Source organism: Fusarium proliferatum, assembly GCF_900067095.1.
Source record: "Fusarium proliferatum ET1 genome assembly, contig: FPRO_scaffold008, whole genome shotgun sequence".
In the NCBI taxonomy this organism is placed as follows: domain Eukaryota; kingdom Fungi; phylum Ascomycota; class Sordariomycetes; order Hypocreales; family Nectriaceae; genus Fusarium; species Fusarium proliferatum.
This window is the reverse complement of record NW_022194797.1, coordinates 259,379-271,522: the sequence shown is the minus strand read 5'-3', so window position 1 is coordinate 271,522 and position 12,144 is coordinate 259,379. Positions and strand designations below refer to the sequence as shown.

The 12,144-nt window shown below is 48.1% G+C and overlaps 6 protein-coding genes across 6 annotated transcripts; 2 read left to right on the top strand and 4 right to left on the bottom strand.

The window, feature by feature from the left end:
* Positions 1-137: 137 nt before the first annotated feature.
* Positions 138-2,745, bottom strand: FPRO_13766 (uncharacterized protein; the record flags this gene model as incomplete). Its single annotated transcript, XM_031218718.1, has 5 exons — positions 138-892; positions 958-1,090; positions 1,148-1,417; positions 1,475-2,558; positions 2,618-2,745. The coding sequence occupies 5 exons, from the start codon at positions 2,743-2,745 to the stop codon at positions 138-140; spliced, it is 2,370 nt and encodes a 789-aa protein (XP_031084548.1).
* Positions 2,746-3,602: 857 nt separating this feature from the next.
* FPRO_13765 (uncharacterized protein) lies at positions 3,603-4,634 on the top strand (the record flags this gene model as incomplete). The annotated part of the gene is made up of 1 exon (XM_031218717.1): positions 3,603-4,634. The coding sequence occupies one exon, from the start codon at positions 3,603-3,605 to the stop codon at positions 4,632-4,634; it is 1,032 nt and encodes a 343-aa protein (XP_031084547.1).
* Positions 4,635-4,892: 258 nt separating this feature from the next.
* On the bottom strand, positions 4,893-5,368 carry FPRO_13764 (putative glutathione S-transferase; the record flags this gene model as incomplete). Its single annotated transcript, XM_031218716.1, has 2 exons — positions 4,893-5,226; positions 5,280-5,368. 2 exons carry the CDS (start codon positions 5,366-5,368, stop codon positions 4,893-4,895), a joined length of 423 nt encoding a protein of 140 aa, XP_031084546.1.
* Positions 5,369-6,590: 1,222 nt separating this feature from the next.
* On the top strand, positions 6,591-8,128 carry FPRO_13763 (uncharacterized protein; the record flags this gene model as incomplete). The annotated part of the gene is made up of 2 exons (XM_031218714.1): positions 6,591-7,253; positions 7,337-8,128. 2 exons carry the CDS (start codon positions 6,591-6,593, stop codon positions 8,126-8,128), a joined length of 1,455 nt encoding a protein of 484 aa, XP_031084545.1.
* A 213-nt stretch (positions 8,129-8,341) lies between these two features.
* FPRO_13762 (uncharacterized protein) lies at positions 8,342-10,029 on the bottom strand (the record flags this gene model as incomplete). Its single annotated transcript, XM_031218713.1, has 4 exons — positions 8,342-8,783; positions 8,840-9,095; positions 9,153-9,272; positions 9,324-10,029. The coding sequence occupies 4 exons, from the start codon at positions 10,027-10,029 to the stop codon at positions 8,342-8,344; spliced, it is 1,524 nt and encodes a 507-aa protein (XP_031084544.1).
* A 277-nt stretch (positions 10,030-10,306) lies between these two features.
* Positions 10,307-12,060, bottom strand: FPRO_13761 (monooxygenase; the record flags this gene model as incomplete). The annotated part of the gene is made up of 3 exons (XM_031218712.1): positions 10,307-10,992; positions 11,041-11,874; positions 11,928-12,060. The coding sequence occupies 3 exons, from the start codon at positions 12,058-12,060 to the stop codon at positions 10,307-10,309; spliced, it is 1,653 nt and encodes a 550-aa protein (XP_031084543.1).
* Between the last annotated feature and the right edge of the window lie 84 nt (positions 12,061-12,144).

The following is a 12,144-nucleotide window of genomic DNA, read 5'->3' as shown; positions in this document are numbered from 1 at the left end:
CACTTACGTCTACCCTCGTAGATGCCTCAAATGACGGCTTAGACTTGAAACTTACATAGCATAATAATCACATGAGTTGAAGCACAGAGAGAGGGAGAGACTGTTGGCAAAATGCTCATCCATATGGAGCAGATATCTTAGGTTGTCGGACTAACAGTGGCCACCTGATGAAACGACCTGTAATGCTCTCGCAAGATCGATGCTATCGTGTGAGCTGCCGGCCAGTCGAAACTATCAAGAGTGTTTGTAGACTCATTAAGCAGTCTCCTGTCTGCTCCCTTGTCCCAAAGACACCCTACACCACCAAGATATAGACGCCGTTCCTCATTATCATTGATCCATTCTTTAATGTGGTCCTTTCCTTCATCCAATCGAACAGTCAATAATAGATCCATGTCATCAACTTCTGGCCTGTTCCCTAGCTCAATCCAAGCCCATATCAGTAACGTTGATACCAAGAATCCCATCGTCTCATGCTGCGCTCCAGTCTTACTTCTTCGAATCATTGACCACACGTTACAAGCGTGCATAAGAGCAGTCCGCGCTTCGCTTTTGCTTTGGATCCAAGTACGCAACTTGGCATGAACAATGGCCCTTTGGGCGGTGTCTACCCGCCAGCCCGAGAATGCGTAAAGCTCTTGAGCTGGCGAATAGATTAACATTGATAGCAAGTGGGAGAGACTCTCGACAGCACCAGAGAGCCTTGAAGGCGGAAGTGTTTTGGCATGGTCCTGGAGGATGCCAAGGTAGATCGGTGCACGATTGAGCCTTTCGGCATGGTATTTGACCCCAACAATCAACAGCAGTGTGTTGAAAGGATCTGAGGTGTCAATCTTTTGAGTACGATAAAACTCGGATAGGACGGTTCCAAAAGGCACGGGCTTATATAATGCTATGGTGAATGTGTCAGCTACTTTGTCTCTGCGATCTATTCTTGATAGGTAACCTCACGCATACTTTTATGTTTCTTCCATGTTTCTTGACTTGGAGCCTCCCAAAGCTTGGGATGTACCGGCGCTGGCAGCTGTAGGCAATCAATGGTTACTATCCCCAGGCCTGACCAAAAGCAGTTATACTCGCAATCGAGGATCTAGGGTATGATTAACCCTGCTCATATTTCGAATGGTGGACTTGAGAGTTTACTCACCCAAACTGAGTAAAATAAGCGGCGAAGGCTTTCCTTCTTGATCCAATCGGCCCAATTGTCTTCGCCCGAGTTTTCACTGTCGAGAGGTTGACAAAAGGCGTCAAAATTGGTGTAACACGCCGTCTTTCGACACAGAGTCTCGAGGAGTGCCCTCGTAACAGGTACAGCCTCGATGCGTGTCGTCTCTGGGCCAAACATCATACCAAGTTGATTGAGAAGAACGGCCTGTACAAAGGAAATATTTGGCTGCGAACTTCGGACCCGTTCAGACTAATAAAAAAAGTTAGGACCAAGACATGGAATCCCAAGATTATATGATAGTCATACCTGGACATGTATAGCACGTCGTAGAAGCTCGACTAGATTGAATGATGCCACGCTCGAATTCGCTACCCGGGAGAATATACTACCAATTGCAGCAACGCCGAGAGACAGAATCCATTGGTCTTTTGTTGGGGCAAAAGATGCTTTGTGAAGGAACGGAAGCAGAGAGTGAAACTCTTCAAAATACACTTGTATGAAGGTATTGATATGAGTAATTGGCGGAAAGTCGCTGGAGGTGAAAATAGACCAATACTCGTCATCTCGATTATAGCGTGCAAAATGCTTTATCATTTCTTGGTACACGTCCTCTGACAAACGCGGCACGTGGCAGTAATCCTCTGCGCGCCAGGCATCAGAATCTGGGTCGATACAATCATTTGTTGCTGAAAGGCTCCTGTCACTTAACCTTCCATTCGACGAATGAGGGGATTCCAAGGTTTGAGTCACCCTGGGCGCTAGTTTGTCTGTTTCAGGTCTGTCCACTTCGGGGCCGCTTGAGGCTGGGGGTTGTAAATTTGGCGTTGCATCGGCAAGTGACTGTGAGGATTCCAGGGCTGAAGGGGACGACAAAGTAGGAATTGCTCCCAATGAGAGATAATTTTCTGATCCCCAAAATACTCCTGCATCGCTGGGGCCAGACCACTCAAAGTCACCATATACGCCAAACACAGACCCAACATTTTGATCTGGGGCCAGGGAAGGCTGGGATGACAGACCGGTCATCGATTCATTGTTACTCGGCGGCCAGTATGAGAGTGAAGTAGTATCTGATTCTGTCGAGCTTTGTAACTGTTGATTCAATCCTGGCTGATCGCAAAACCCTGTATGGTTCGTCTCATTTTGCAGACCTTGATTTTGACTGGCGACAGACCCTGGCGTGTTCTGAGTGGCACGTCGGCTTTTAGACGGTGGGTATGAACATTGCAGCCGCTTCGATGTGCATCTGCCACAGGGAAGCTGGCCATCACAACGCTGCTTCGACTTTGCACACTTCAAGCACGCCTGGGCGACGTACGGCGTTCTGTGTTGCTTTGCAGGTGGCGTTTCCGGCGACTCGTGGATCTGCATGTGCCGAACGAGGATGTCTCTATTGCTACAAGTCAGCCTAGGGTACTGCCAGCACAGGGTGTCGCTGCTCGAACGCACTTCCGAGAAAAGGAGGCGGTACATTCACCGCAAGAGAATGGCCGCATACCCATGTGTCCCTCCATGTGGCGCTGGAGATGCTCACTCCTAACGAAGACGGCCCAGCATTCGTGACACGCAAACGTCATTCCGGTCGTCCGGCGTCGGAATTCAGATGTGAATTTGTAATGGGGTCCAAGAATCGGAACATCAGGAGATAAGAGAGGTGATAGTGCAGGGAGACGTTACTTAGGGAAATACGGTCTACCCCGGATTATTGCTCAACCCCGCATTCAGCGGCCCCACGATTCGGGACGGACTAGAGTACCTCCCCGAAGCTTGAGGGCGGTTCCTCAATATCATAGACTATGACCATTTAACTTATGTATGCATTGATGAATGCTGACTAGGTGACTGAAGCGCACTAATGGGCGAGTCACGACTCATAGCCCACATTGAAACCTACTTCATTTCCCCATATTCAACCAAAAAACAAGCAGAGGAAGTGCGCTACGAACCCAAATCCAAATCGTTATGGATCGGCAAACTCCACCCCCGCAATTCCGACACTAAACTTGGCCGGGAATGTGGAATGCCCGCTAAGCCAGAATCTAGACAGACATGAGTGCCCAGATGTGTAGAACAAAATAGTCAAGTACGTGTTTCTAGTAAAGATATGCCGAGCTGATTCTCAACCTGCAGCTCCTTCTAACACTTAATTATGTCCAAGACCAGGCGTCCGCAGAAGCCTTATTTGCCGTCTGCTAGTGCCGAAACGTCTAGCCATGGGTATTTCAGGATCTGTGTAATGAATCTTTTGTGGGAGTAGGACGGGAGATCTTGAGTTCGCAAACACGACTTTGCGGGGAAGCCAGGATGGCTTGATCTGTAAAATAACTTATATATGCCCCAACCAGGATCTCTGGATTAGAATATAGAAACCAACTTCGTAACTTATTGCCCTACTGCAGCCTGATCTATTCTCTTATAAAGTACAGCGTTTACGATGCATATTCTTGGTCTTTGCAATGGCTCTATCAATGGGAACTCAGAGATCCTACTCAAAGCAGCCTTGAAGGCTGCTACTGCCACCAACTCGTCAATCTCTGTCTCATGGATCCATGTACCTGCCGTTGTACTACCACGACAGCACCTACCCTTCAAGGACGATCCATCTATGATCCCATATCGTGATGATGGAAAACAATATCAATCCAGCAAGAGAGAGCCAGATGACCGTCAGGCTGCCTTTGAAGCTATCATGGATGCTGACGCCATCATCATCGCCACCCCGGTGTACAGCCACCAACCTGCCGGGACCCTCAAAGCTCTTGCCGACGCCATACTCGGACCTTATGCTGATGTGTCCATGGCCTATGACCTCAAGCGCCGACAGGAAGCGGGCGATGAGTCTGTAAAAGACTTGAAAGTTGATCCACGAGACTTCAAGCCTCGCGTGGCCGGGTTTATTGCGGTGGCCGGGTCTAACCCTACATTCCCCGAGCAGTGGACAATGGCTCTTGCGACAATGCAGACGTGCTTGTACCCCATACACTCCCGTGTGGTTGATCAAGTTGTATTATCTGGGTATGCAAGCCCTGGAGCTGTATTAGCTGATGCTGGAACGGCTCTTGCACGTGCTGAGCTTCTTGGCCGTCGCGTGGCTAGTCAGATGGGAAAGCCCTATGATGAGGCCCAGTATCTAGGGCCTGAAGAGAGCGACAGTTGTCCTTACTGCCATCTACTCAAGATTGAGTTTCGTGAAGGAAATAGGGTTGTCTGCATCGTATGCGGCGCAAATGGAATTCTCGAACTAGGACCTGGAGGCGATATTCGCCCCAAATGGGAGAAGGACTCGAATGTTAGTTGTCTCACACTTAGAGGTAAGATACAGCACAGGCATGATATCCGAGATAAATTGAGCATGGAGCAGCCAAAGCTCGCGTCTATTTCTTCAGCTTTTGCCAAGTGGAAGAGTTTAGAATTCCCCCTGGCTCCTCTGCCTAGCTTACAGGAGAAGGTCCCAGGCCGTCTATAAGTTTCTTAAGGCAGTGTTGAAAGATTATATAGCGTTCAAGCTGGGCAATCTTCATGTTGTCTATTTTCTTATCCATTTTACCTAACATATATAACTTTACTACTATCTATCATAGTGAGAATCTCGCAGCTTTACTATCTTTAATTAGCTTTAGCACTTGCACTTTGCTAATATGACATGTTTAGACTTAAATTGTGTTTATAATTTATCTATTGATAATAGTGGATAACTATAGATAATGTGAGTTACTGCTGTGTACTAATCGCCTTGCGCTGATTTGCCAGCATTCTCCTTCACAGCCTCCAGCGCCTCATGCATCAGCTTAGAAGCCTCCTGCCATGCCGGTCTCACGCTCACTTTGTCCCACCAACGTTTTAAGTGCGGTAGATCAGAGAAAAGCCCATCAGGCCCGCCCTTCAAATCAATAAGCGTAAACACCCAAGGCATCGACCAGACGTCAGCGAGCGTAAAATCAGGCCCAGCGAGATATTTTCGAGTAGATAAGATTTCATCTATGGCCTTCAAGTCATTACTTAATCCGTTCCAGATGTCCTCCATTGTCTCTTTGTCCAGGGAGGGTACGCCCAATAGACTGGTAATAGGAGTGGTTAGTATGTTATCAGGTGGCTCAAAGAAAAGACTTACGGCCTGATGATTATATTCGAGCCGTATTGGAATGACTTGGTTGCGAGATATGAGGCTTCAATTGACGCCGCCTCCTCAAAAGTAGCCATTGCGCTCATATTGCTGATATCTGGCATCAGATCATTTCCCTTACCATGGAAAGCAATGGCAATATAGCGGGCAATTGCCCGGCTTTCTTCTAGAGGTCAGTCTATTACGCTCACAGTGTTTAGTCTTAGGGGTCATACCACGAATTCGAAGCACTGTCTCCCCTCGATCATTCACCACATCTAAAACGGGGATCTTGCCAAATGGGTGCCGTTTTCAGTGCTCAGGACTCTGCGCAAGACTCAGCACGTGGCGTCGCAGAACCAGTCATGTAAGGTTACTTGGGTACCACTTACTCGAGGCTCGGACCTAATAATATTGACATGTCTGTACTCCCAGTCTATGCCTTTCTCAAGCATTGCGTGCGTGGTGCTGATAGTATACGGAGAAATGTAATCTCCGTATAGAACAAGTTTTGTTGTCCTAACTATGTGTCAGTAGTGGACATGCTAGGAGTAGTTGAATAGTGAACGTTAAGCACATTTTGAAGAGCCGATTATTGAACACGACGGCCTGGTTCATGTCTAGAAATTACTGCATTCTTTATATAATTCGAAAGCCATACATACAGCTCCGAGGTAAGGCCTCGGCAGGTACGGGCCGTCTTAATCTGAGACCGTCTAGTACTGAGCAAGTAATTGAACCCCACAAAATGCATCAAAGACCCTTGTTGAGCAGACTCTAGGGTAATCATAGCGTTCCAATCGAGGCCGAGGCATATACCCTGTCCCTAGCCGTACTGACTCCTAAAACCTATACTTAAGCGAGCAATTGACTACAAAGTTACATAGATACAGCCCCATATAAGATCAAGTTCTAATGATCTGAAGGTCTGCAGAGGCTTTAGTTTAGTGCGGCGGAAGTGCGGCGGAATCCTCACTGCCGTCTATTAGTGCCGAGACGCCTAGAGATATCACGCTGCATTTTCCGCGGACTTAGGAGGGGAGGCCCGTCAGGGAAGCTAATGCAATTCGATTCCGGGGAAGATTGAACACTCTAACCCAGTGGAACACATCCCAAGCCGGTGATTATAGCCACATGAATGATACCCTGCATTTTACGATTCGTAGCCTGGATTATTGACTGGGTTTACAGCCTGAAGCTTACCTATATAATACACACAAAAGATGATGGCGGCTTTTCACTGCAAACATATTTATTTATTCCGTTTATCCTCCCTTCGTCTCCTCTACTATCTCAATTTGATCCACGAGCTTAGATAAAATGGGCGACAAATCTGCTTTTGAAGAACTCAACAACCAGCCACCCGCGGCCCAGCAGAAGAACCTGGAAATGTTCCTCCAGGAGCAGAAAGACATTCCGCATTCTCTTCCATCTTCGCCTGACTTTGCCAAGTTGACCAACATAGGGCTCTTGACCAATAACAGCATACCCTGGGCTGTAGTTCGCCCAGAAAATGCTCTGCAAGTTACCAGGCTTGTGGTATATCTTGTTGCCAACCGTATTCCCTTCACTGTACGATCAGGTGGCAATAACTTTTTCGGGAAATCGCAGATCAGCAATTCGGTGTGCATCGACTTGCGCTCTATCTCCTTTTGCAAGATAAACAATGATGAAAAGACGGCCCGAATCGGAGGTGGTATTATCTTCGAGAAGCTCATTGGCGATTTGCAGAGCAAAGGATACTCAGCTGTAACGGGCATGGTACCTCCAATTGGGTTTGTTGGGTGGTCTTGTTATGGAGGATATGGACCCTTTGCCTGGCTTCATGGCTTGGGGCATGAGTCAATCCTCGGAGCCAAAGTGGTAGATTGGCGTGGTTGTATCATCGATGCCGACATTGACCTCCTCAGAGGTATCCGAGGAGCTGGAGGCGGTTTTGGAGTTATTGTGGAATTAACCATAAGAATATTTCCACAGGGAAATGTAAGTTAGTTATCATTGCTCATCTTCATCGTACAAACATACGCACACATACAGAACAACAACAACTAACCTGACCTTGCAAGCTCCTCTCTGGGCATGTAATCTTCGACGAGTCAGACACAAAGAACACGGTGGCCAATATCTGCCGTGAGACGGAACGTCAACTGTTGAGAGATCCAGCAGAAAGCCTTTATATGGCACCCTTGTTTATTGTCACGCCCCTGGGTAAAGCACCCTTCTGTCAAGTAATGTGGCTCCACGAAGATCAGGAGCAAGGCAAAAGGGAAATCGAAAAGATCACACAGCTTGGCCCGTTTTCCCACACGACAGTGAAAGGTACAACGCACTTGGGCGCGATAGACGACTTTAGAGACAGCTTTGCCATGCCTGGGATGATTGGAAACGTTGGTACCATTAGCGTCCTGTCATTAACAGAACAGGTCATCGACATAATTGCACACCATGTCGACATTATGCCCAATGAGATCGGCCTGGGTTTCGCGATTCACAGCACCAGAGAGGCTCCCAGAGAGACAGCTCAGGCATCTTGTTTCCCGGCAACAGAGCGCCATTTCATGCTTGAGTTCCTGGGTTGCGTTGATTCGGAGGAAAAGGTCAAGAGAACTGATAAATGGCTTAAGGACTTCATGGAAGCTATCAGAGGAACTGAACAGGCCAACATTCTTCCCAGTACCTATATCAATTTAACGCCTCCTGGTCAAAACACGTTAAGAAGGGCATATGGGCCAAACTATGGCTTCCTCTTAAGCCTCAAGAAAAAACACGACCCACGCGGGGTATTCAATACAGCTCCCCCGTTTGTAACATTAGCCTCGGAGGAGGAGTTATTGTTTACTAAGATGGTCAAGATTTAGGGGGCTTGGGGTCACCGCAGGCGTTCTATTCGTTCTATTGATCCTTGGGTATTAACTATAGGCACTCTAGCTGTAAACCTGAGGTTCCAATCTACCTTGAGCATCTTCTAAATATCTCAATACCAAGCAAGGATAGTACCTTATGGATGAAGCTTGAGAGTTAAATCACCCATGAGATATAGGTAGCTAGTGTAAATGCCATATTCCAATGCTCTAAGTATCCTTTACCGGCTCTAGCCCTCGATCCCGGATGAAAGCGGTGCCAAGCAAGCATAGGCCAATTAAAGGAACTTGCAATATGAACACGCTGTGACTCGCAGACATGTAGGCATCCAAAACTGCAGGAACTTGGCGCACCGACTCCGGGAGTACATATGTTGAGCTGGCAAGGTCCTTGTACTCAGTGGGCAGAGTAGCACGTAATTGAGCTTGGAGGACTGCAGCAGAGATAGCAAGACCGCATGCTCCGCCAATACAACGATAGAAATTCCTATTGGAAATGATGACTGCACGACGGCTCTTGGGGGAATGAGCCTGTAATGCGATCAAGGTAGGTTGGAAGATGCACCCGACTCCCATTCCGACAACGCCCAGTATAACAGCAATCACAGCGATGCTGGAGTGTCTTGTAAGTAGCAGAGCCAGGCCCGCTCCTCTGACGAAGACGTAAGCGCTTGTTGTAGAACGTGGAGGAGATAGGTATCAACTTACAGAGTCCATACAGCGAAACCGAATATGAGCACCTCGCCATACCTAAGACGATGGCTGATGTATTGTCCCGAACCAACAGAAGCAATCATTTGTGCTGCCACCAGTGGAGTGTATATCGCTGCCGACTTCATTGCGCTGTACTGGTGAGGGTTCTGGAGATACAGAGGGACGTAGTAGAGGTAGGACTGGTAAACGGCGCCAAGCAAGAAATTCTGGGCGAGCATGATGCTAATGCTTGAGTTCTTGTAGATGTCAACTGGAGAGTATTTGAGTCAGAAGCGTGTTACAAACGTCTTCGGGTATGCGAACTTACCGGGCATCATCGGAAGCTTTGCCATCTTCCATTCCCATCCTATAAAGGCGAGAAACAAGGAACCACCGACAGCGAGGAAGCTAATTGACAGTGGTGAGTCCCATGAGAAGTATGAACCTCCTTGATGACGAAATCAGTTGTGTTCAACTTCCATGTTGCTTGGGATCTTACCTCCCGAGATAGGGATTAGCAGAAGAACGATGCCAACGCCTGATACCCATGAGCCCACCCAATCGATCTTGGTAATCCCTTCCTTGAAGCTAATAGTCGGAGGCTTGGAGGGGAGGAAGAAAAAGGACAGCACAGCGGTGAGGAATGACAGAGGTGTCAAAAGCCAGAAGAATCCTCGCCAAGATGATCGCTCCATGATGCCAGCGGCGATGAAGGGTCCTATGATATTACCCAGTCCGACAGTGGCACCAGTGATGCCTTGGATCTTTCCCCTCTGCTCGAGACTGACAATGTCCGAGATGATGATGTTGTTGAGGTTCAAAACACCTCCGCCGCCGATACCGGCCAGAGCCCGAAAAACATAAAACATGACTGCATTCTGACTAAACGAGCAAAGCAGGTCCGAAACACAGAGAAGCAGAGCGGCAGAAATGAAAACGACTTTGCGACCAAAGACATCGGATAATCTCCCGTAGAGCATCTGGAAACAAGTATTTGCGATCAAACTGGAAGTACCAGCCCATGATATGGTGGCCTCAGCGTTGAGATCTTTGGCAATGGTGGGGAGAGTCACAGAGATACCATTTTGATCGATTGTGACAAGGAGTAAGGCCGATGAGAGGGTAGCGAGGGCAATGATCAATTGGCGGCGAGGCAGGATGTTGACCTGGTCATGGAGAGCCTTCTCATCCTTTGTGAGCACCATCTTGACTTTGTCAGTTTAAGAATTGGAAGGAAAAGAAAGACTGGGAAAATATTTAACAATGAATTGAGATGTTTGTTATGACTCTTCTCCTTGGGCTATTCCTAAACGGGGACGTGAACCACAATTTTCGGACCTTGTCCGCGGGCTTTGTCCGATGACTTGGCGAGACGATGACGATCAGTTCTGAACAGATTACTGATACTGACACATATTTCTATAAGATAACCTCTAAGTACCCTGAAAGTCGCTACGCAATCAATCGGCGGCTTCACACCCGTTACTCAGACTTTGGTGGCCATTTCACCCTCTTCTCCGCCTGTACATACAAATTATTCGGCCGAATCAGCTGAAAGTACGGGTCATAGTCAACAGGCCCATCCTGCGCCAAGCTGAACTTGTATCGGTAAACAAGCTTCGGTAAAAACACCTTGATCTCCTGTAACGCAAAGTTGAACCCGACACACATTCTGGGACCTGTCGCGAATGGGATGTAAGAGCCAGGAGGTCGGTTCTTGACCTGTTCTGTATCCCAGCGATCGGGGTCAAAGCGGCCAGGGTTCTCCCATACGTCCTTGTTGTTGTGCATGTGATGCAGTGCTGAGATCACCACTGCTCCTTTGGGAAGTCTGTAGCCGCCTGGTAGAATCATATCAACCTTGGCGGTGCGCCCGGGCTGAAAGGAGGGATTGTGCAGGCGCTGTGTTTCCTTGATGAACTTATCTAGGAAGCTGAGCTTGTTGGTTGTCTCGGCTGTGACATGCGTATCGTCATCCCAATCGTTGTCGATGAGTTCTTGAAGAAGACGCTCTTGGTTTCCCGGGTACTTTACAAGACTGTAGATCAACCAGGATAGCAAAGATGACGTCGTGGTGAAGCCGGCGCCAGTAGCTACGAGCAATGTCGGGGCGAATTGGGACGGCGGAAGCTTGTTTCCCTTGTTGTCCTTGGCACGCAGAAAATAATCTACTCGGTCAGTTAGGGCTATGCTTAGTTCAGGTGCATACAACTTACCAACAACATTCTCAGCTTTAAGTGCTGCATCCTGTAGCTCCAGATCCTCTTGTCCCTTTGAAGCCCTAGCAATCGACTCCGTCATCATCTCCATGATCCTAGTGCTTATATCTCTCATTTTCTTCGGATCGCCAAACGGCATCTTGGCATACCAAGCCCCCATCGACGACACACGCTTATTCAGCTCCAGGTTCTCCGCAATCTTGAGGACCATCTCGTGCAGCGGCGAGTCCACCTCCTCGAAATGCGCAAAATCCATACCTAGAACAAGCTTACCCACTGCCTGGGAGCCAAGCTTCAGCATGTACTGGTAAACATTCCACGCCTCGCCCTTTTCATCGAGCTCATCGAAGACTTTGAAGGACTGCTCCACTGTTCGCTGCATTGTTGGGGCGTAATGACGAACTGCTTTCGGTCCAAGAGCAGGAGGGAGGAATTTATGAGCAAGACGCCATTGCTCTGTGTTGGTGTCGGCTAGAAAGACTCCTGCTTCTTGGTTCTTGATTGGGTGGAGGGGATGGCCGGGGACGATCTCTTTTGTGAAGTAGTGGTCTTCGGCAAGGAATATGTTGGACAGTTCGGCGTTGTTGGTCTGGTAAAGTCGGTTGCCCATGTTGTTGGTGACGAACAACGGTCCGTATTTTTCGAATAGTCGCTGGTGGTTGCCGATATGATCGGGGTAGATCTCTAGGTAGTTACCGAAGTATGGAACGCCAGCAGGACCAGGCACGTCTCGAACAGCATTGCCATTAATGGAGACTGCAATTGGCTCTTCTTTCTCCAAGACTTCGGATACTGCGTTGAGTCTTCGATCATTGTGAACAAAGCCGACACCTAAATGTCAAAGTCAGTCAATTGTGATGCTGGGATAGCCTGATGAAACTTACCGTTTGGCTTGACGATGGCAAAGTGAGATGCGACAATGTTTTGGAGCTCCTCAAATTCCAGAGTGGGCGGCAGCTCAACCTCTCTGGCTGTTGACGGCGACTCGCCCGAAAGATAAAATTGTTTTGTGGACATGATGATGATGCTGGTGATGTACTGAGTGAATAGCCAAGATTGTATGTTCGAGAATTGAGGTCCTAAGAATATCTGGCTGTTTTA